The 23885-nt window shown below is 39.5% G+C and overlaps 1 protein-coding gene across 10 annotated transcripts in view; it reads left to right on the top strand.

The window, feature by feature from the left end:
* GTF2I (general transcription factor IIi) overlaps positions 1–22812 on the top strand; it is an 80459-nt gene extending 57647 nt beyond the window's left edge. For 6 of the 10 annotated variants that reach the window (XM_059866328.1, XM_059866326.1, XM_059866325.1 and 3 more), the window contains 19 exons: positions 751–834; positions 1529–1712; positions 2035–2093; positions 2744–2815; positions 3318–3501; positions 4077–4135; positions 4781–4864; positions 5330–5425; positions 6970–7035; positions 9102–9285; positions 10139–10182; positions 10734–10841; positions 11656–11739; positions 12545–12728; positions 13646–13674; positions 15481–15555; positions 16866–16904; positions 20465–20539; positions 22303–22812. In XM_059866328.1, coding sequence (XP_059722311.1) covers positions 751–834; positions 1529–1712; positions 2035–2093; positions 2744–2815; positions 3318–3501; positions 4077–4135; positions 4781–4864; positions 5330–5425; positions 6970–7035; positions 9102–9285; positions 10139–10182; positions 10734–10841; positions 11656–11739; positions 12545–12728; positions 13646–13674; positions 15481–15555; positions 16866–16904; positions 20465–20523 — 1694 coding nt within the window. In that variant the 3' untranslated portion in view covers positions 20524–20539; positions 22303–22812. Of the gene's footprint in view, positions 1–750; positions 835–1528; positions 1713–2034; positions 2094–2743; positions 2816–3317; positions 3502–4076; positions 4136–4780; positions 4865–5329; positions 5426–6969; positions 7036–9101; positions 9290–10138; positions 10183–10678; positions 10845–11655; positions 11740–12544; positions 12729–13645; positions 13675–15480; positions 15556–16865; positions 16905–20464; positions 20540–22302 lie in introns of those variants that run through there. The other 4 variants (XM_059866323.1, XM_059866329.1, XM_059866332.1 and 1 more) reach the window with 4 other exon arrangements.
* The last annotated feature ends 1073 nt before the right edge of the window (positions 22813–23885 follow it).

The raw sequence follows: 23885 nt of genomic DNA, 5'->3' as shown, positions 1-23885 counted from the left end.
TGGGATGAGTATGAAACCTGTATTTTGACTGGCAGAGGAAAAGATGATTTTCATTTGCATTCCTGTGGGAAGCAGTCTGGTCAGGAAGCTTTTGTGGAATGGCCTCAGTCCTGAGACTCTGAGAAGACTGAGAGTGGCTGCAGGACAGAGCAGGTGGATCTCAGGATGTGTCAGCTGCTGCTTATGCTGATGGCCCAGTCTGGTGCAAGTATGGAACACAAGCCATTGCTTTTGCATTCTGACTGAACCCATGGTGTGTAAGCAGGCCAGTGTCTTCTTTGAAACTGGGAAGATTCACTTGTTGGTCACAAAGACATATTCAGGAGCAAAAAGTGATTTGTATTAATGTGCTTTGATCCCTTAAAAGCAAGCTTTCATCCCATGTGCCTAGTTCTGCACTGAATGTCAATAAATTCTTCAGGAAATGAAACCATTGAAAAACTATTTCCATCTCCAAGTGGAATCTGCAGTTTGGAGGTGGATGATGAAAAAGTATTGCAGTTCTTCAAGCCAAAACATTGTGTGTATTTTGTAGCAAGAGTGATGTCACTGGTTCAGTGGAGTTTTGTCAGTTTTAATATTCTGTCATTATTTTATGGTCATTTTTTCTAGTTCCTCATTGAATCCATACTTCTTGCATACAGCACTTATGTGTTACCTGAAAATGCAGGATGATTATGCATTGTATAAACTGAACAACTGAAAATATAACCAGTACAATTAAGGAATGTTGGTTTTGTTCTGTGTCAGTCTCAAATACAGGGGTAGAGGGCTGGCATTCCAGAGTCACCAGACTGAGAAAGATGGTAGATCAACTTTTCTGTAAAATGTATGGTAAGTGCAGTATTATTATCTTCTTTTCTGAATGGCTTTGTATTTCTTGAAGGATAGTTTCATTCCTTCCTTTGAATGTCTGTGTGAATGAGACCTTTGTTCAGATTTTTTTTTTCCCAAGTATTTTAGATTCTGGAAGTTCAGTGAAAAAGATGTTTTAGTTTACTGCTTATACAAGGTAAATTCATAGTTTAAAAAGAATTTTAAGTCTTACATATACAGCTCTTCTGAGTGCTCTTGATTCCTTCCTGTTTGGATTTTTTTCCTTTGGTGGTGAAACAGCTGTTTACTTATATCCACTGTAATATCATCATAATTAGTATTAAAACATTTTTGGGTGAATTTTTATGTTCTGTCCAATGTGTAAAAAAAGTCAACTTTGCAAGACCTAGAATAAATTTTTTCATGATACTCTATAACAGATAACAACTTTGGAAAAAACAAATGTATTATGCCCCAGTAAGCAGTCCAGTCTGGTATTGTGGCTGCCCAACAGCAACATCATACAATATAGCAAATTTTTTACATTTTTTACATGCAGAGACTCTGATTTTGTTGGATTTAGATGTCCTGTAAATAGTAAGGGCATTTTAAGAGCACAGTTGCAGCAGCCTGAGGAATTGGTATCAGCTAGCTTTTAATAAAGGTTGATTGGCCAATCTGTCCAGTTACTGGATGTATTTTTTTCCAACAGCCAAGGCTTTGGGGAGCAATGACCCCAGAGCTGTTCCATACAAGAAATTTGAAGCTCATCCAGATGACCTCTATGTTGAAGGGCTGCCAGAGAACGTCCCCTTTAGGAGTCCCTCCTGGTATGGAATCCCTTGCCTGGAACAAATAATTCAAGTGGGCCACAAAATAAAATTTGTGATCAAAAGGTAAGTCTAAACATGGAGGGTTTTTTAAGAAAGAGTCCAAACAAACACCCTGTGTGTAATCAAAATCAAGCACTTGGTTTCATTAAGTTATGAAGCATTTGGTCTCTAGTTACCAAATAGACAAATTGAATATTCTGCATCCTAAAGTGGGCATTTGCAATCCAGACAAATACTTCAGAATATGTTTTGCATATCTGTTAATATGTTGACAAGTGTGAAAAACATAATGGAAAAATTCAAATTCTTCAATTCACATCATAATAGCTAGTGGTATTTAATTTTTATGGCAAGAATAAGCAGATTTTTTGTGTCCTGGTTGCAGGCCAGAGCTGCTAACTCAGGCTTCAAACGAAGGTACTCAGCACAGGTCAAACCCTCAAGGTAAGACAGGTGCTGTCTCCAAGTGGGAGTAGAAGGGTTTGATGGGGAAACACATCTGGATCAATGCAGCATTTTTCCAGAAGGAGCCCATGTGTAATGGGTGTGCTGGCATATTCTTCATGAGGGTTGGAAGCAATCACTGTAAATGTGGATGGCTTCCTGAATTGTGAAATCCTGATGCAGTCCTAGCTGCCTTGGAATAGCTAGCCTGGGTCACCTCAGAGCCCCAGAGAGCTGGAGTTACTGTCCTGGCCTGAATCAAAGGTCTGGAGTCCTTTGGGATTTCACAGGTGAGCCTGAGCTCTTTCAGGTCTCTGTTGGTAAGGAATTGTAGGGTCTTCTTGACAGCATGATGTGCCTTTAACAGGGAGAACCACTAAAATAATTTCTTCCTGCATCTGAAGAACAAGTTGTTCAACTAGGGTCAGTTTGAAATTCATAACTACATTTAAATAGATTTTTCATTATGTAGAGGAAATTACCTGTATCATTTAAGCTGCTATTAATAATCATTACTCATTGTGTGTCCCTGCCTAATCAGATGTAATTGTGGTGTTAGTTTTCATGTTCTTATGTGGAAAGAAGTATGTTCAAATGTACCTCTGTATCCAGAGCTGGGTGATTCTCTGACACCTCTTTCTGGTTTTCAGGAAGAGAAGATTGGAATTCCAAGATCACAAAGCTAAGAAAGCAAGTAGAAGATATATTTAGTGTGAAGTTTGGTAAGTTAAATGCTAAATTAACTGTTCTGCATTGCTGCTGCATTTTAAAACTCCTCTGTTTAAATGTTACAGTATTTGCTTAATCATCATAGGTATTCTAGGACAGATATGGAAATCTTGACTCCTCTTACCTATGTTTTACTTACACTTTCCTGTAACTGACATAAATGTTTTTATGAAAGCATCCTAGGCCATTATTTTTCCAGTTGTGTGACTAGATGATTGCACAAAAGCTTTTGGATGAAAATAGGTTCTCAAAACATTAGGCACTATAGGCCTATATTAGATATTATCTGTAACAGGGTGGGCCAAGTCCCCATTTGCAGTTACTCCACAGAAAATACTAGGGAATCTGTTCAAATGTATTTAAATATTTCAATTTTTTATTTTCAGGAGGCTTGTAAGCTTTGAGTAACAGAGCATCTTTAAGATTCTTAAAATCACTTGAGATAAAATTCCACCCATTTAAGTTTGTAATATATGATTTAATCTTTATTTTCAGCTGAAGCTCTGGGGGTTTCAGACTCAGTGAAAGTTCCCTATTCTGTGTTTGAGTCCAACCCTGACTCCTTGGTGGTGGAAGGCTTGCCAGAAGGAGTTCCCTTCCGGAGCCCCACGTGGTTTGGAATTCCTCGCCTCGAAAGAATCATCCGTGGCAGTAGCAAAATCAAATTTACTATTAAGAAGTAAGTCTGTGATCCAGTTATTTTTATATTATATGCTCTGATTTTGAAGTTACTTGACTTCATTCCCAGCAACTCTAGGCTTTAAGTGCTACCTAAACTCTGCTTCCCTGAAGCACAAAGAATATTTTGCACATATGTTTTATCTAATACAAGGACATACATTCCTTATTAAATTTCTGTAGATGTGTAAATTGTGTGTTTCATGCATCAAGAATTCCTTAATCAATTTCTGTAGATGTATAAATTGTGTGTTTTATGCATCAAGAATTGAGGGGGAAAATGGTCTTGTACGTGGAAGCTTTGTTCCTTCTTTTTTTTTTTTTTTCTTTTTCTGTATTTTTCATTGCTTGAAGTAAACCCAGAAGAAAATTGCAGTAGAGAAAACACAGCTTTATGTTTTCTATTTTTTTTTTGTGGTTATAGTTGATGGAGAGTCATCCGTGCTTCTAACAGAATTTCCTTGTAGAAAAATGATGTTATGTGAATTGGAAATCAACTGAATTCTAAGAAATTGTTAACTTTTTGCTGTATGATTTGACTTGCAATTGATTGGATTTCTTCTGTTCAACTTCTAGGCCTGATCTTATCATTTCCCATTTGCCTCTAAGACTGGCTAGTAAACTAAGGAAAAAAGGTAAACAATTAAATATTATTTGCTGCCATCCATTTGGAAATACTTCCTTTCTGCTTCCCTAGCAGACTGAGAGATCTTTGTGGTTGAAAATACAGATGTTGTAAATAAAAGGCATTATTTAGATGATCTAGCATAGCAGCCTCTAAATCTGCTACTGTTTGAGAAAGACACTCAAACCATAAATGTATCTGCTTTTCTACTTGACTGTTCTAGTACAGAAAATGGAATTTACTCAGTTTTGACAACTTTTATTTCACTTTTAATGGCTTCAACCATTTAAACTAAGAAGTGTGAACTGCTGTAAATAATAATGGTGTTTTATAAGAAAAGAATAAAAGAATCTTTTGTCTGTAGAAACCTCAGATGTTAGTAATTTTGGGGGGTTTTAGATAATAAAAAGTACCAAAACTCTCCTTCACACTTAGAAGAAACAAAGTCTTTTGTTCTGAATTAGTTGAAAATCTAGATGTGTCTTTTTCAAGAGCACTAAACTTGCTTCTTGAGATTGTGAGCATCGCTGGATTGTTCAGGTTTTACTGTGCAGACTCTACTTAGTTCAGTCTGTTAGAATTCCTAGAATAGAGCTGTTCCTTTGTCAGGTGTGCAAAATTTGTGCTTTACACCTTGTGCTCTTTTGGCTTCCAGGAATTAGTCCAAGGACTTCCAAAAGGTCACAAAGTTCTTCAGAAAATTCAACTGTCCCGGAGATTGAAGTTACTATTGAAGACAGTATGGAAATAAATATTCTTCTGATGTCCTTTTCTTATTTTCTTCTATATTTTCTGTTCTTCTAAGCTTTCATAGCCCATAAGTAACATACACCTCATGTAGCAAACTCTTGAGGGCTCCAGATACACTTCAGTATAAAATAACTTTATTTTTCATTTCTGGAACAAGCTGGATACTGTGTAGATGATGCTTAGGTAAAATGTTGCACTTTGACAGCTTGCTTGGCCCATTATTCCAAGCAGAGATGTGGGAACTGATGTAGTCCTGAGCAGAGAGATCACAGATGTGGTCAGTAGCATTAAATGCTTAAATATATCTCTAGAACTTCCTAAAGGGTTTTTTAAATTTATTCTACTCTTGATTCAGATTTGAAGATTTCTCTAGTAATCAAGTTTGATACATTGTTGTTTTTGTATGAGGTCTTGTTTCTGCTCTCTACCTTATATATGTACTGTCTCTTCATAGGTCCTAAAAAAGACCAAACCACAAATGCAAAAACTAATTCTCCTACCAATGACCCCAATACAAATTTGAAGCAACAAGGAAGAGAGTTTTCTTTTGGTAAGTGTTGGGGGAATCAGCACACCTGCATTCCTTTAATGTTGGTGTGGAACACCTGGATTACTTATCAGATATTTTGAGTTAATGTTCTTTAGTGAATGACTGAAGTCCTCCCTTTTGTGTACATTCAGTTCTTCATTATGTGTAGTAATCTTCAGTAGAGAAATCCTGCATGATATGTGGAGTATGCTGCTCAAATGCAGCCCAGATCCATTAGATATTATTGATTCAGGGGCAGAGTCAATTTTATATTTTTGCTGCTCTGTTACTGTGCAATGCTGCAGACCCTTGAAGGACTTTTCTGGTGCAAAGTACCACCAAGTGCTTAAACCCAGCTGTAATGCCTATAAATTTCATAAGCCCTGCAGAAATGTGAAATATTGACATCCCTGTGCAGAGGTACTAGGTGGGATGTAGGGACCAGGAAGGATTTGAACTAACATTAGCAAGCCATGACTTGTCAGAGCTGATTGTGCATGATTGCCATGACTGACCTCTCCAGCTCTGGAAGATCAGTAAAGCTGGGCAGGACTGAAGCCAGGCAGTTGTTCATGAATGTAGGCCAGAGCTTTTTGGCCATGGAGGCCCAGGGCTGATAGTGCAGTGCTCTGGAACAGAAATATCAGTGTTGAAAGCAGGGTCAGTTTGCAATCCAGAGCAATTCTTCATTGTCTAGTGAGATGAGTGCATTCAAAGTAACTGTAAGGAGTTCTGTGTCTCAGTAAACCTTTTTTTCAGCATACTTACAGTCTGAGTTTATTTGCTGATATTTGTGTAGGAATTTGCTGTTATTTGCTTTATCTTTTTTGTCCCCTGTGCTTTGTTTTTAGCTGTATGGTCAAAAAACCTATAAGGAAGGAATTATTTACTCCTTCCAAGCCAGTTGAGAATGAATGAGATACTGATTGGGCACGGGTGGTATTCATAGTCAGAGCTGTGTACAGTTTTCTTGGACTGTCCTGTTGCTTGTTAGACCTGGTTGTTGTTTTTTTTATCTGCAACTTTTTTAAACTTTAGACTGAGGTTTTAGTTTTGTGGATCAGCCATGGCCCACTTAGTTCAGCCACAAGTAAACTGGTTTAGAAATTGCTCTGATGCCTGTTAGAAACAAAATGCTTAAATTAAATGGACATTTAATCTCACCACTAAAGTAGAAACTTTGCTAGAGATTAAGGTTCTCAGGAGAGAGGCATGTGTTTCATTGAACACATGAGGAACTTTCTGCCACTATTTTGGGTGCTGGTTCAGATGAGTAAATTTTCTGCTATCTGATGGTAAATTTTCTGCTATCTGATAGTAAATTTGGATCACTCTTGGATTAATTTAACTTTTAATCACCTTTGCTTTATTTAGTTACATTATCTTCCAAAGCTTCAGGAAAATAAGGATTGATGTGGACATAGTTTTGCAGAATGAAAGCCATTTTGCACATTTTTACATAGTAAATTATCAAGCATAATAATTTATTAAATATTTGTTAAAATGTTATTCAAAGACTGTTTCATTGTGTGAGTGTTCTAATTCTTCCAATTTCTTCCTGGCAGAGCTGTGGAATGCCAAAATCACTGCCTTAAAGGATAAAGTTGAAAATCTTTTTAATGAAAAATGTGGTATGTTTATTGATTCTTTATTACTGAGATGCCTTTCTTACGAACATGCAGTTAGATAAATGTATGAGAGGTGTTCAGATGTTTATTCCAGAGGTCCTGCAATCCTCGTGTACCTTAGAGTTTCCCACCTGAGTTCATTCTCATGTGCTTGCAATCCAGTGTCCCATTTCCACTTGTTATTTTACCTGGGTTTGAAAATGGAGAAGTTGTATTGGATTACAATTTTTAAAATGAGTGATTTCACATACTGGCACATCATTTTGAGCTTTCATCACTCTGCTTATAAATTAGACTTTGTATGACTCTGCATGATTCAAAACAGGCTATGGGTGGTATCTGGAGAAATGTGCTCCATTATATTCCAGCACTTCTTCTAGTGCAGGCTGTTTGGAAACTAGTGACTTTTGGAAGTAATGGCTTCTCCTTACTTGCCTGAGTGTGGATTTTAGAACAAGAGCATGAATCTTACCTGTCCTTGGTGCTGTTCTCTAGAAGAGAAAGAGGCAGAATGCATTGCCTTCAACAAAGTGTGTCTTGATTTGAAAAGCCAGGTGTGTGCTAAGGAAGGCAGCAGCCTCTCTTGAAATGGAAAATGTAAAACTCCTCCCTCTGAATTATTATGATTTTGAATTATGGAGCTCTCAGGCAAAGATATGGGAATAGGAATAACAGTTCTTTACTGGGAAAATTAAAATAAAAATGCAGTAATACAAAACAACTCTGCCAGAGTTAGACCATGCCCTGCCCCCCTGTGTGTCAGGGTGGTGGCACAGTCCCATCCCAGGGGGGCTCAGGGTGGTGGCACAGTCCCATCCCAGGGGGGCTCAGGGTGGTGGCACAGTCCCATCCCAGGGGGGCTCAGGGTGGTGGCACAGTCCCATCCCAGGGGGGCTCAGGGTGGTGGCACAGTCCCATCCCAGGGGGGCTCAGCCCTCCTGCAGTGCCAGCTGTGGCTCTGCTGGAGCAGGGATCCTGCACAAGGGGGGAGTTTTCCTCTGCAGCTCCAGGGCTGCTGGAGATGGGCCTGCTCTCCCTCTGGGAATGCAGGGCAGGAGAAAGCTGCTCCTCTGGGAATGCAGTGGCCAAAGGCTGCTGTGCTGTTCCCAGTGTTAGCATTCAGGAACACATAATCACGAGAAATTATTATATGCAGGTGCTTTTATTGAAGAGCTTTGGGTGTCAGGGGTACAAACCCAAATCTGACTCTGACATAAGTTCAGGATGAACATGTTTTTATATTCTACCGTTATATAACTTTCATGTTAATTATTAAACTTGTATTGTTCAGTTGTATACACAGATTTCAGCCAAGCATTGCCTTCTTAGATTAGGAGCATACAGTTTCTCATGATCCTTCTTATGATTATACAATAATTATTTTTAATTACTAAACAATCATCACATCTAACAATTATACCATTTATCATACCACTTACATAGGTACAATGCAAAGCTTAACCTTTTAGAGTCTATCTTAACATTTTCCCAGGGCCCCGCTATCACTAGGTCAGATTGGATCCAGGTAGGAATGCTTGGCTCCTCCCCTGGGTGGAGCATCTCCCCATGGGATGATGGAATTTGATCAGCCCTGCAGGGACACTCAGTGGCCATGGACAGCAGAGATCTCCTGGAGGGAGGATTGGCTGTGGGAGAGATAAAGAAACCTGCCCCATCAACAGCAGAGAACTGCCCCAGCTCTGACAGAGGGTGACAGAACACACACCCCCAGCCACATCTTGCATTTGCAACCCAACACAAAAGTGCCCTACAGATAGGATAGTCATTCGTGCAGACCAAGCCAGTGACATGAGCTGGATGCAAATTACTAATTTTCAGCAAATTACAGTGAGATTTACTGCAATAGAATGAGTGAAGTTTGAAACTGTTCATTTTCTCTCTGCATACTCATAGCTGTCACCAAAAAAGGCAAAGCCTGCTGGTGCTACCTAATTGAGTCTGGATGTGCCAAGTACTCTGTTCCATTTATAGCTGAGGTATTTCTATATATTCTATTTCTCTCCACATCAGTTGCCTAACTGTACCTTATTTGCTCTGTTGCATTTCAGGGGAAGCTCTGGGACGCAGTGGACCAGTGAAGGTGCCATATGCACTGTTTGATTCCTACCCAGAGGATTTCTATGTGGAAGGACTGCCTGAGGGGGTTCCCTTCCGCCAGCCTACAACCTTTGGGATTCCCAGACTAGAGAAGATCCTGAGAAATAGATCCAAAATAAAATTTATTATTAAAAAGTAAGGCTCCCATATGTCTTTAATAATCTGTTCTATGAGAATTGAAATGTAGGCCAAAAAAAGAAATTGTGTTGCCAAGTTGCTAAATTACTCTATAAAATACACACTGGGATATTTTTATTGAGGAAATGATCAGAAAGCTCTTGTGCAAGTGGAACAAGATACAATAATCTCTTTGTTCTGACAGACTCTCAGACTTTGTTGTGAGAGGAAGAGCAAGTCCATATTTCTTAATCCATCACAATTATCACATCACTGGTTTAGTTCCTACTGCAAGGAGCACTTATGGACTACTCATAAACTTTGCTGGTTGTGTATTGGGAGCTGAGGAGTGGAGATTATTTTAATGAGACCTGTAAGAATTTTCTTTCTTTTTCCTAGAACAGGTTTAGATATTCCTGTGCCAGTGCAGAAACAGAGGCAAGAGAAGTTGCAATAACAGATAGTGATAGAATAAGGGAGAATGGCTTTAAACTGACAGAGAGCAGGGTAAAATTAGATGTTTGGAAGAAATTTTCCCTGGGAGGGTGTTGCCCAGAGAAGCTGTGGCTGCCCCATCCCTGGAAGTGTTCAAGGCCAGGTTGGATGGGGTTTTGAGCAACCTGGTCTGGTAGAAGGTGTCCCTGCTCATGGCAGGGGCAAGAAACTGGATGGGTTTTAGGTTCCTTCCAACCCAAACCAGTCTAAGATTCTGTGATTCTGGGAAGTTATGGAGCCTCTCAGTCATTTCATTCTTGACTGTCTGTTTGGCTGAGAGGATATCACTTAGTTACCATTTTTAGAAAATGGGATTTTCTTTAATGTTGATGGTATAATTTTATTATTGTATGTAAAATGTTCAATCTGTTTGCAGGCCTGAGATGCTTGAGGCAGTTATCAAAGATAGAAATGCCCAAGGTAAGTTTTGCAACTCTTATTTAACTTTCCAGAAAACAGTTTATTTCAAGGGTTAAATATTAATTATCAGAGCAGAATAGTGTTAAAAAATCCTGAAAGATATTATTCTACATTGCACTTGCTTGGTTATTTGTTTTTAAGATGGGAAAAGCACTTTCCAGTTACAGTTTAAATATAGCTCTAACAATGCAGTTATAATTTTTCCAAGTTATTCACAAATAATTGTGCCTCTGATATATTCTTTATTGCATTCCATCAAAATGTAGCCAGTAATGTAGGATTCACAGGAGTTATTCAGGTCTAGAGATAAATTATTTGCTCCTAGTATGTAAATCATTTAAATGACACAGGCACCAGAGACAGGAGTGCAGATAGCCAGTGGAAAATTGTGTCAGGCAAGTAGGTCACGGAATAAGTGCTCCCATTTTGAAACTGAAACTAGGTCCTCTTTGAAAACTTTGCCAATATTTGTTGTTTTGCAATATTTTCTTTATAGATGAGACTGAAGATTTTGAGCTCTCTATAAATGTTTTCTAAATTAATCCTCTTAGGAAAAAAAAAATCCTCCAGTAAAGCCAATACAGCAAGGACCACAGAAAACACAGTGAAAACAGCTGAAGGTGCTGGAGACCTAAAGGTTGTTAAAGTAACCATAAAAGGTGTGTATACTGGCTGGTTTCACATCATAATACTTGTGCTTATATTCTTCATGAGATCTGCTTAGTTTGATGTTTTCCTACAGTCAGGCTGGTTTGCTGAAATACAAGTACAGTCAAGAAAGAACATAAGTTACCTTTGGTTTTGCTGAGATGTTAAATATTATCTAACACTCATTAATATCTCATCAGTGACATCTCTAGAATATTCTTAGTCCAACCACCTGTTAAGAAGTATCCATATTTTTATGATGCAATAAATTAAATATTGACTTGCAGTTCTTGGTAATTTCCAGATGTCAGTACTAGAACTGAATTAAATGACCTTGCAGGCTGAACTGCTTTATCTTAACACCAATTACTCTTCTTTTGTTGCATGCCATGACCATCTACTGAATGATCACTTTGTTTTACCTTTACATACCATTCTGTGTTCCATAAGAAAGTAAAATACAATTTGTTGGTTTAAATTACTTTACAAAATCATCTCTAGACATTTTTAGGAAATGTTCAGGGCCAGGTTGAGTGGGACTTGGAGCAACCTGTCTAGTGGAAAGTGTCCCTGCCCTTGGCAGGGGTTTGGAACTGGATGATCTTTAAGGTCTCTTCCAAACCAAACCATTCTAGGATTCTGTAATTTCTTAGCAACCATCTATTGTGTATTTCTGCAATTTGGTGTTACCACTAAAATGAGGAACAAAGACAGTTCCTGTTTAGAAGCTCTTGGGTATACCTGCTTTGAGTAAACAGGCAGAGTAAACAAGCAGGGGGGGAATTTTGTGCTTAATTCTCATGCTGTTCTAACAATTTCTTGCAGATGATGAAAATGAGCGAGTGCCAAAAGCAGAAAATGCCAGACAATTGAGAGAGCAAGTAAATGATCTTTTTAGCCAGAAATTTGGTAATTGCTTCTTATTCCCCATTTTTATATAGGTGTGAGTGCAATTAATGTTGTTCATACTGAATGAATATTCACTCACAGTGAATTATATATATGGTCATTAAAATTTGAGAATTGTATATGAATGTTGTGCTTTGACTCCAAAAAGAATCTTTTGTAAGTGATGTGGACAGTTTGGTGTTTTAAACAAAGTCCTAAGAGTCTGGATTGCTTCATGGTTCCCCTTCCCTTTTCCTTTTTTCTGTGTCAGCATGGATGAAGTATTCATTTTGCTGGCAGTCCATGGTTCTTCTCAGGGCTTCATAATCCTGACCTCTTAATACTTGGGATTAGAGTAATTTTAAAAATGCAGTTTAACCCTTTTGCTGTGTATAGTTTTGTTTTGGTTTTTATACTTTGCTTTGTACAGTAGCAATGACCTGGGTTTCCTTCTATGAAATTCCTTCACTTGTGCTGCATTGAATTGCTTTTCATAGCATTGCAGGAGATGCTTTGTTTTCCTTCATGCAGCTATCTCATTAATATCCTGTTCTGTACTGTTCTCTAAGAGCAGAGTCTGTGTTCTTCATATGCTGAACTGTCAGAGTTGGAGCTGTGACCAATGCTCTCATAGGAATGTTCATTAAAGTAATCCAGAACCTCATTTCTAACATTGTAATTGTTTCATTGTCAGGTGAATTTTCATTGTTTCAGATCTGATAGAAAGCATGGTTTGAATTTTGTTTTTTAATCATCTGAGGACTTTTTCTTCAGTGTAATCAGAAATACTGTGGGCTTGAAAATAAACATGACCTCTCTCACTTAGGTGAAGCCACTGGTATGAATTGTTCTGTGAAAGTTCCATATAGGAAAATCACTAACAACCCTGGCTGTGTGTTGGTGGATGGAATGCCTCCAGGTGTGGCATTTAAAGCACCCAGTTATCTGGAACTCAGCTCAATGAGGAAGATTTTGGATTCAGCAGAGTTTATCAAGTTCACTGTCATTAGGTATGTAGTTGCCATTAATTAGATTGTGAGTACAATCCCAGAGCTGGAATAAATGTGAGGGAATTGAAGTGCTAGTGTATCTTGAAATAGATGTTGGCTCTTTTTGGATAACAGTCTATCAGGTCACATGAAGCCCAGATGTTCCTAGCCTGAATGTAGGAGGACATGTCCAATTTGGTGTGACAAAAGGCATATTAGCAATACTGCATATTACAGCAAGCTGTCTTTTGAGTTCAAATCTAATCATAATATGCTAAAAAAGTCCTATAGTTTTATAGGCCTTGCTCTCCCAGTCATAATATAAAGTCCAGAGCTCATTGGTTTCTATTCAATATTTTAAAATATAATATTGTCCAATGATAGTATAAGGGAATTTCATTTGTATGTGTGTATCTCCACAGACAGACACACACACATATCCAATATTAATTTGTATGCATTGAGGCAGAACAGATCAAACTTTGGAATCATTCTAAGGAGGAGTTGAAAATAAAAATTGGTCAGTTTCTGTAACTTCTCAAATCACAGATGACTTCACAGGAGTTTAAAAGCTTCAGTTTATCTTTAGAGAGATAAATTTCTTAGATTTTACTAAGGAATCTGAATTCTCAACCCTTAATTGTGACATATTGTAACCAAAAGGACTTTGATGTGCTTTGAATTGAGCCCTGAAGAAGAGGTGATTCCTTGCCAAGTAGCAGTGACCAAGGGAAGGCTTTAGCTCTTCCATACATGTTACTTTTCAAAATGCTACTTTTGAAGAACCAAAGTCCCAAGAGCTACTATTCCTTCTGTTTTACTTGCCTTTCTTTTCATGTTTTAGCATGACCTCTGTTATATAAGGTTTGGGGAGGTCACATTGGGAAGAAACACCATGCAGAGCATTTTAGCATCAGTAATTTATTTTTTTTTTCCAGGCCATTTCCAGGACTTGTGATTAACAATCGTGAGTATTTATAAGACCCAGATGACAAATGTATTTTTGTAACCTACCAGCATTCATTTTCTACATTGTGTCTTAGTGGCAGAGGCCCCAAGTTGTTGAGGTCTCTGTATAATTTTGCCTGTGTATTTCTCATTAAAATTTCCTGACTAAACATGGATGTACAGTTAACTTGAGGGCAGGGGGATAAATTTACATTTAAACAGCATAAGATTAGCATTGACTTGATATGGAAATGCAAGACTCTGATTTTGTATTTTTCAGCTGCAGAGTCCCAAAGAAATTGAGGATCCTGATTGAGCAGCACACTTATATGACAGTTGCTGTGTTGTAGGTTTAAAGCCATCACAGTAGCAGTTACTAAGCAGGAGTTTTCCAGTAGCTGCACAACCTTGTTCCAGTGAAAAATTCTGCATTCTGCTGAAACTATAACTTTTTAGAGAGGCAGACTGTAGTTAGCTGAAGTGCCATGGCCAATTTGGCCCTCACAATGAAATTGTTTGGATTAGTGGGAGGGAAAGGTGTAGTGTGGTGGTGATTGCAGGGGTCCCAGCATGAGGGAAGAGATGAGAAAGTTGACTCCATGTTCTGAAGGCTTGGTTTATTATTTTATGGTATATATTATACTAAAACTATACTAAAAGACTAGAAGAAAGGATTTCATCAGAAGGCTTGCTAAGAATAGAAAAAGAATGAATAACAAAGGTTTGTCTCTGACCAAGATAGTCTGGACAGCTGGACTGGGATTGGCCATTGATTAGAAACAACCACATGAGACCAATCTCAGATCCCCCTGTTGCATTCCACAGCAGCAGATAAGAATTTTTTACATTTTGTTCCTGAGGCCTCTCAGCTTCTCAGGAGGAAAAAATCCTAAGGAAAGGATTTTTCATAAAATATGTCTGTGACAGTATAGTATTTTGGTTGCTAAAATAATTGTTACCTAGTTGTTAGATGTCATTTAGGAGAAAAAGCAAACCACAAAGTCTGTAACTACAGCATCCTTGTGTTGTGTTCTTTGTGAGCCAGTGTCAGATTAGAAATTCAGAGGCCAAATAACCTGTCACAAACTGGCCTTGCCCAGCTGGAGCCTTAGAACCCAGTGTTTGTTCAAATACATTCAGCCACCAGTGGATTCCAGCTCACAAGCTGAGGCCCATGCACTGCAAGTAGGAGATGTCCTCAAGAGGATATTGCAGCCAGTGACTCCCACTGACCTGCTCACAGACTTAGGGGCACTTCTGAGGTGGCAGAGAGGTCTCTCTGCAAGGGGGAGCCTTCCAGGCAAGTAAATGTGGAATAGTATTTCCAGGGAATTCAGTTAGAAATGAAAGGATCCATTGAGCTGCTGTCAGTTGTCATTGTGTGTTGGGACTGGGGGAGCAGATTGGCCATGGACCACAGGAGGTTTGGGCATTGTCTGTGTCCACTAATTATGATCAAAATGATCTTACACTGATGGATACCAAGGTGAATGAGTGACAGGCTCACTAATTATGATCAAAATGATCTTACACTGATGGATACCAAGGTGAATGATTGAAAGGCTCTGAGCCAACTGCTTATAAGTGTGATGTTTTATTCTTCATCTAAAGAACATGTGGAAACTTAAAAGGAAAGTTTTGGTGCTTGCAGGCAAGACAGGGAATGTTTTTCCTGTAACAGAAAGAATTGAACTGCATCTCAGTCATAGTGTTAGTAACCTGTTCATGTGAGAAGTTTCAGGATTTGCAGATTCAAAGGTTTTTCTTGTGTTGCATGTGAACCATTTTCATTGTGAAGTAAAACAATGATCATGTCTCATCTTAGAGCTGCTAGAAGAAGCTGAAGCAGAGGGAGAAGCAGAAGCACCAGCAGCAGCCCCTACTGGAGCAGTGCTACCAGGTGATGCAGAGTGGGACACGTGTCCTTGCAGGAGGGTGGGGTATGGGGTTCTGCATCTTGGCAGATACCATTACAGTCATGTCCTAGGTGTAAGGTGCTCATGATGAGCCATTTCATTTTGAGAAATGAATAGCTGTTAACTTTAATAACTGTTAAACTTTAAATAACTTTAATAGCTGTTAAATATTAGTGGAAAGTGGAACTTTCTTCAAGCTGTGTCATTGGTGTGTTCCTTCATTTGATTTTTACAGATGATGAGTGAGCTGGAAAGAAGGATTAGTGGGGGCAATGTGTAAAGGCAATCCATTTATTAATGTCTGCTTAACTCAAATGTGTGCATGTCTGCATGTACAGCCCAGTGAAGTTTGCCTGCATAGCTGGCAGTGGGGTCTGGGTGGAGTTTCTGCCTGCTGCCAAGCTCTGTAACCCCTGCTAGACTGCATCTGGGACTGCACACACATCACCTATCCTAGTCTGAACAGAGAACTTAGCTTTGGGCTGTGAATTAACTAAAGGAAATGTGGTTGGGCAACTTCACTTTGATCCAATACAGCTTTTAAATGTTCATATACCTTTTAAAAATGTGTATGCTAAGTTGGTGTAGTGTGGGGAAAACTTCTGCAATTGGCTGAATGAATCATTACACAAATAAGCTGGGAAACTAAGAGAAAATATCTGATAAACATTTTAAGATTAAGGGACACTTGTCTGATGAGAATTATTATAAAGGAAACTGCTGGTTCCTCTGTTTCCATGTGGAGGTGTGGGAGGAGAGATCAGCTGCTGGAGGTTTGTGAGCTTGCTGTAGTCTGTTGGTCCTTAACATCTCAGTGTTAAAAAGGTTAAATGGTTTTCCCAGAACATGTTCATCTACAATCCATGCAGAGATAGTAGCAAACTCAGCATGGAATTAAAGCATATTTGTCCTCTGTTATGCACCTTCCCACTCTGCCCCAAAATACAATGCTTGGGAGAAGTGGGGACTCTTTCTTTAAGCTGTTCCAAATTTGGTGTATTCTGTGCAAATGCTCATTATGCTGTTCTGGGTCTTGGTGATACGTCTGCCACAGTGAACCATTCTTAGAAGAGAAAGTGTTACATAGTTGAATGTAATAAATATTTGGGGATATTTTCCATTTTGTTGCAGACTATAGAAAGCTACACAAATTTATCTCAGTCAAAGAGATATGAGTCTGATTGTTTAAGAAAAATGAGGTGCTTTTTTGAGGGAAAACTTGATTTCCCTAATCTGATTCATCTTGTTGAAACTATATTCATATTCATTTGACTGTATTTTTTTTTCTTTTAAGAGCCAGCTGAACCAAGCCAAATAGAAGTATCTCTAGGAGGTAAGTGTTTGTCTTCAGTTACTATCAAGAAATATTTTTAAGCAATGTTGAACAAAGCTGCATCTGTTTTTTAAGTCAAGTCACTCAAAACCAAGAAAAGGTCTTTTACTGGTTCCTGGCTGTCATGGTTTCAGCCTGGCACAATGCCAGTGCCCCCATGAGAAAACCTCTTTTCCTGGTATCTACTGTGAGATGTGATCAGAGACAGAGCAGAGCAGGCTCCAACTTAAGATTGAAAGAAAAAAAACTTTATTAACCTAAAACTACAGGGAACACAGAACACAGGATGAAAACCTTCCAAATTTCCTCCTCCTCCCCCCACCAAATTTCCTAATTCTGTTACCACCCTATAGATCACTCGCTCTCAGTCCATCACCACCCTTTAGATAATCAATTCTCAATTCTTTGAGAAGAGAGGAGTCCCTCTTGCACCACAGACTTCCCCAGGAAACAGTTGAAATTTCTCGTGTTTCCATGTCACGTGTGGCACTGCCTGGAGAACATTTTGCCATCGTGACATCTTCCTTCCATGTCCAGTGCTCTCACCACTGCACATGGACCAGAGCTGCTTCTGGGGTTTTTCTCTTTGAGGATGCTTTGTCCAGTTCTAATAAAAGAGCACAGTCCCTCTCCTTTTGGGACACCTGTCCCCCCCAGATTTCACCCCATGGGGCTGAGGGGTCTCTTGAACAGAGATCATCTTCCTCTTCCTCTTCTCTGAAGATGGAGGGCACCACCACCACCCTCCTCACCCGTCATCTCTGTTCACACACTTTCACATCACTGCACTCCCTTGGCTCTGAGCCATTGCCTCCCCCTAGATTCAGTCTCTGTGTCACAGGAGCCCCCCAGATTTCAAGGTTCTGTCATGACTATTTCAAGGAAAAGTCCAGCCAAAGGCCACTCCATCATCTCCTCCCACCTAGGATTCTTCTCAACTTCTCTCAATCTCACCAACTCCAGGAGGAATCAGCATTTGCAAGGTTTCCATCGTCCCAAGAAGGGTTAAAAGTCCCAGGCTCTGCCGGTTTGGTTCATGAACTCCCATGGCTGGCTGCCCTGCTGGGCACCCCCCCCTTCTCCTTCACTCCAGCCGTGCTATCACAGGCACAGTCTGCTCTCTCTCTCTCCCTCCGGGGGGGGAAATAAGAGATGGCTGCCTGAAGCCTCACAGTGCTCCCCCACCCTTCAGCCCAGGCCTGGCCTACCTCCCTCCGGCCACAGGGCTCCCCTCCCCCGCCCAGCTCGGAGCTGGACAGGGGGAGGTCTGCTCTGGTCCAGGGCCAGAACTCAAAGAAGGTGTCCCCTGGGAGTTCACAGCTTTTAACCCCCTGTGTTCTCAGAGGCGTATCCATGCCCTCAGTGGACAAACCAGGTGCCAATATTAAAATCTGAACACCGATTGGCGTGACCACACCATCCCAAAAAAAACTTCATTTCCTCTCAAACCACGACACTGGCACATTTCTTCATTTATAGTAATACCACGCTGCATCATGTGAAAAATACTTAGCAGCAAAAATTACTATTCTAATAATTTTACAAAGGAGTTCTGTGAATTCTTTGTGTTGGTGAGTCTTGCCTGTACATAGGCTCTGAGTGACTTCATATCCTGGATGATGAACCTAGTTGATCAGTGCAGTAGTTTCCACAAGTGATGCAAGTGAGTGATTGCCATCATCAGAAACTCTGCCATAGTGGCCTGGATACACTGTGTTGGGGGCAAGGGAGGGGAGCATTCTTGTTCTTCTAGCACTTTAACTCTAGAAAACATCAAACTTTTCGGATAGAATTACAGAATCATTTAGTTTGGAAAAGCCTTCTAAAAGCATCAAGTCAAAATGTTGCCCCAGTACTGCCAAGTGCACCACTAAACCATCCAATTGCCACATCTACACAGCTTTTAATGCCTCCAACTCAGTGACTCCACTGCCCTGGGCAGCCTCTGCCAGGCCATGACAACCTTTTTGGTGAAGAAGTGTTTTCTAGTCTATAGATGTGTGTAAGGGAGCTGTAGGTTTTGTATCCCCCAGGTGTTTTTGCATGTGGGCTTGGTGAGTTAGAAATACTGGACTGACCCGAGAGTTGGGATGTTGTTGTCTGCTGTGTGCTCTGCTCCTGTAAGTGCTGCCTTTGCCACACCCCAGCCTGTCAGAAGGGCCTGGATGTCTCTGCCATGGTTCCAAGGTGATCCAGGGGGCTCTGGTAGTTTGCTGGGGTGCTGCCTTTGTGTCATGTGCTCCCAGGAAGGGTTTGCTGATGTGTCTGTGGCAGCCAACAGCCCTAGGATGGTGGCTGCTGTGCATCAGCAATTTTCATCTTGAGACTCTCAACTTTGGCTCATTCCCTAATCCTGCCTACATTGCCCCAAAAGAAAAAGCAGCAAATCTCTGTGATCCTGTTCTTCTCCTGCCTTTTCCATGGAAATTCCCTTTCCTGCCTCCATTGCTTCGCTCCCCCTGTCAGGTCATTGAAGTCTAAGCCAAGAGAAGATTCTCAACCAGAATGAGTGTTACAGGCTGAGTTACAGGTTCACTCCAAGGGTTTTAAGTCAGTCTTTCTTGGAGTATGGGCTGACCCAGTTGTAGCAATCAAGACAGAAAGAAGGCAAATGTTAGAGTCACAGCAGAGCTGAGCTGCAGATTTGAAGCTCAGAGTTTTGAAGGCTGGAACATCAGATATCTTTATCATGCCAAAACTCTGTGGGATTGCTGAAGCTAGATGGTGCAGGAGAAAGACACTACTTCCTGAATGCTGTCACATGGAAGAAAATCAGCTGTGGGCCTTCAGTGTGATGGTTTGGAAGAGACAGAAAAGCAGTTACAAATCTGTCATCCCAAACTGGCTTCAGACCCTGTAACTACAGAAATGCTTTTGTGAAAAGGCATACAGTGGCAAAAATCACTTCAGAACTAGGCTGGAAGGTATAAAATGATCATGTGGTGAAACAGCTTGGCTTTGTACTGATGAATTACTGTCACCCCAAACCTTCCAAACAACTTCAGGGAAAAACCAATTTCCTTCCACCATCATATTGTCTGTAAAAAGAACAGAATCGGGCTCTGGGTCATAGGGACAGTGCTACACAGACACGAGATTCCTTTGATTTACCTCCAGGCATCCCTGCAATGAATAAAACCATGTCAAGAGGTGATGAATGCTTTAGCCAACATGATATTTTAAAAAAACATATCATAATGCTTTCCTATGTCATACTGTACTTTGAAAATTAGCTAGGGTTAAAATTTGTTTTGGAGAGACTGAAAGAGAATAATGCAGAAATCTGTATCTAGTTGAGAGAGAAGCAGTCCTACTAATGCCCATTTTATTTCCATTCATTAAGAACTAGAGTGCTCTAAGATCCTAAGCTGCTTTACATTGCAGTGGAAATGGTAATTCTCACAGAATCAGATTGCTGTGAATATGCTTTTATTTATTATTATTAGTTTAAAGAGATAACAAATGCTTTTCGTGTTTTTATAAATTTTTACTTAAGTAAAACAGTAACAAAATTGGTGGGGGAGTTCTACTTTTTTAATTCACTACTACCTTTTTAACAGATAAGACAGAAACAGAAGAAAATTTTCAAATAAAGCGAGATCCAGACCTGACGTCATAGACCTCATCTACACTGGGTAAAAGAATTTAGTGTTTCTTGAAGTCAACACCTGTCAAGAAAAAATATTTTTCTATTTTTGGCTGGGGAAAGGAGAGATGAAGTACAATACTGAATGTCAGAAGGTGCCAGTACTTTGGTTGGGAATTATTCTGTGTCTCAGTTCTCACATATAAGATGTCAGATGTTTTGCACTTTCTTATACAAATACAATATGAAGCACACTGTGTTCAAATTTTGAGGAAGTCCTAGAAAAATGTGGCCTAAAATGTGTGATGGTAATCACATATCTCAAACAGAGCAAGTGAAAGCTGAGGGAATTAGTGTTTATGTAAAGCTCTGACATGGTTGTGTGAACAAGCATTATTATTCTTGGTAATGCACATACATTTCCAAATTGTAATTGAGCAGGAAAACTCTTCATTATGATTGCAGTATTGTCTGAGCTTGGGACACTCAGTAAAGCTATTAACTGTGATGACAAACCAACCTCTTCTAAAAGTTTTGTTTCTTTTCTTTTCATAAATTTAACTTTTATGAAAAGCCTAGTTTAATTTACAATGCCCAAATGTCCAAATCTTTCTCTTACTGTATTTTTAACATCCCTTGTTCCTAAAAATTATGTTTTTGTGGTGGTGGAGAGCAGTGTTAGCAATGCTATCACATCACCAAATCCAAATTGCTGACCCACATGGTTTGGAGTCTCTGTGCTTCATACAAAGAAAATGGTATTACTTCTTCCCATTTCAGTGTTTTTGGTAATACTGAACCCCAAATATCTTCCTTGTTATGCAGCATTTGATGCTTCAGCAGTTTGATTTAATTGGTGTAAAGTTAAATGAAGCATTGGCTAGGGGAGCCAGGAGCCTGTGGGTTTCACTCCTGGCACCATCTGACTTTTTGGAGCCAAGGGACAGCCTTGGCCCTCCATGGGTACAGCATGAGCACAGCCCAGGACAATGAAATGATGTGGTGGAAAGCTGCAGGAGCTGCCAAACCAGCATCCCAGCTGTGCCCTGAGCACCACAGGCACAGCAGTGGGGCTCTTATTAAATCAGTGAAGTCTGTGTTTGTCATAAAACTGAATGTGGCGGGATAAAATATACTGAAGGAAAAACTTTGATTCATCATAGGATGCACTGCAGCCAGTGAGAAATAAAAAAACCATTTCACCTGTCAATTAAAGGTCACAAAAATGTTGTCTGAGCAATGGCTGCACAATTTAATGCTGCAGTAGTTCAGGGTTCTGGATGCTTTAGGCCATCCACTGAATTGATACTAAAATAAATATTTGTTCTAAGTTCTGTCAAGAGACCACTAGAGCACACATTAAATCTCATATTTATTGAGAGCAATATTCAGTTTCTGCATGCTGAATCTGTGTTGCAATCTGACACGAAGTGAACGACACTCACACACTGAGATGTCCAAGGCAAAAAAGGCACATTTATTTCAGGGCCTGGATATTTATAGAATTCCAAAAGTGACCATGGATTGGAGGATGAAATTGCCACCTCTCCAACAACACTGGCCAACCAACAGTCCATCAATTCTCTCCTCCTCCAGAAAGGAATGCAAACCAATCATTATTTACATGGAAAGTGCGTGAGAAACTCCATCACAAAAATGTAAACATCAGAAGGCTTAGGAGAACTTTAGAAGAACAGGGTGACAAATCTAGGCCTAAAGAACTGGAAAATAGAATACAAACTGCTCATAGCTGTAAAAAGGCACAAGGCTTTTAACAGAACTTAACTTAATGTTTTTATTTCTCTTACCTAGTCAGAAGCTGCCTGTTCTGAGAAGAGCCTGCTCGGCCTGTCTGGAGCTGTGTAATATAATTGTATAAGAGAAGTATCTTCTATACAAACCCTTTTGTACTATTATATAGAAATGTCTACTTTTTCAGCAGTTCTGTGAATTGACCCAATAATGACTGTAGATTTGGATTGTACGAGTTTACTTTGGAATATATTTTAAGGACTAAATTTGGTGCAGCAATGCTGGGGAGATGGCAGGGATTAAAATCAACAGGGATATAGCTCAGGCTGTGTACATTTTCCAATAAAGCTGAATTTCACTGTACCTGAATGCATCCTAACTTTTGTAATGAAAAAATTCCTGCAAAGAGTTCAGTTTGTTTACTTTGGAGGAAAAAAATCCTCTACATTAATTTTCAGCTATTAGTTTAATGTTTCATTGGACAACAGCATCTGTATATTTGAATTAATTTTTCCTGTTATATCTATTATAATTCATATGTTTTTCCTAAATAAAAGTTAAAATGATCCACTTGATGGTTAGTGTGCATTAATGAGATAGACTGTTATGATGGTGTTCACAGGGGTCCCAGGATGAGGGAAGAGATGAGAAAGTTGACTCCATGTTCAGAAGGCTTGATTTGTTATTTTATGATATATATTATGTTAAAAACTATACTAAAAGAATAGAAGAAAGGATTTCATCAGAAGGCTGGCTAAGAATAGAAAAGGAATGAATGACAAAGGTTTGTCTCTGACTGAGACAGTCTGGACAGCTGGGCTGGGATTGGCCATTAATGAGAAACAACCAGATGAGACCAATCCCAGATCCACCTGCTGCATTCCACAGCAGTAGATAATCATTGTTTACAGTTTGTTCCTGAGGCCTCTCAGCTTCTCAGGAGGAAAAAATCCTAAGGAAAGGATTTTTCATAAAACATGTTGGTGACATCCTGTGAAATGGTCAGTATTCCAGTGTGTGGCTTAGGAACCAACTGAAATGAAACCTCATCATAGTTTGTTCTCATAATTCAAAGTAATAAATACATGTTATATCAGAGTATCACACAGTTTACATGTGGTGGGTTTGGTCTTTCAGTCCTGCCATAGGCAATAGCTGTGTGGACTTGTGTGAGAGCTTTTCTGCTGAAGGCTGTGGGGGATGCTCTTCTGTTCATCTAGAACTAGTTATGGAAGCATGCTACAACCTGCTCTAAGTCCTATTATGTCAAAAACTCAGAATATTCTCTGAATACAACAATTAAATTAAGTCCCCTGTGGTCCTGGTTATGCACCACAACACGTAAAAACATCTTTTTTTTTTTTTTTTCCCCCAAATTTCAAACCATAAGAGATGTACAGTTCTGGCTATATGATAATCTCTAAAAATGCAGATTATTTGCAGAGGTTTCTCTTTTACCGGCATGAATTTGAGATGATTGCATTATGCACAAATAGTAAGTGATGTTCCCTGATGAAGAAATAAAGACCTTTCTGATGTTTTTCAAGACTGTCCATGCAGTTATGTCTTTTACAGCAAATCAAGTCCTAGCAGTAATTCTGCAGGCAGGTAGAACATGCTGCAGCATGGTTGTGTCCTGCCAG

The sequence above is a fragment of the Haemorhous mexicanus genome, chromosome 22 (assembly GCF_027477595.1).
Source record: "Haemorhous mexicanus isolate bHaeMex1 chromosome 22, bHaeMex1.pri, whole genome shotgun sequence".
NCBI lineage: Eukaryota > Metazoa > Chordata > Aves > Passeriformes > Fringillidae > Haemorhous > Haemorhous mexicanus.
This window is presented reverse-complemented; position numbering and strand designations above follow the sequence as displayed.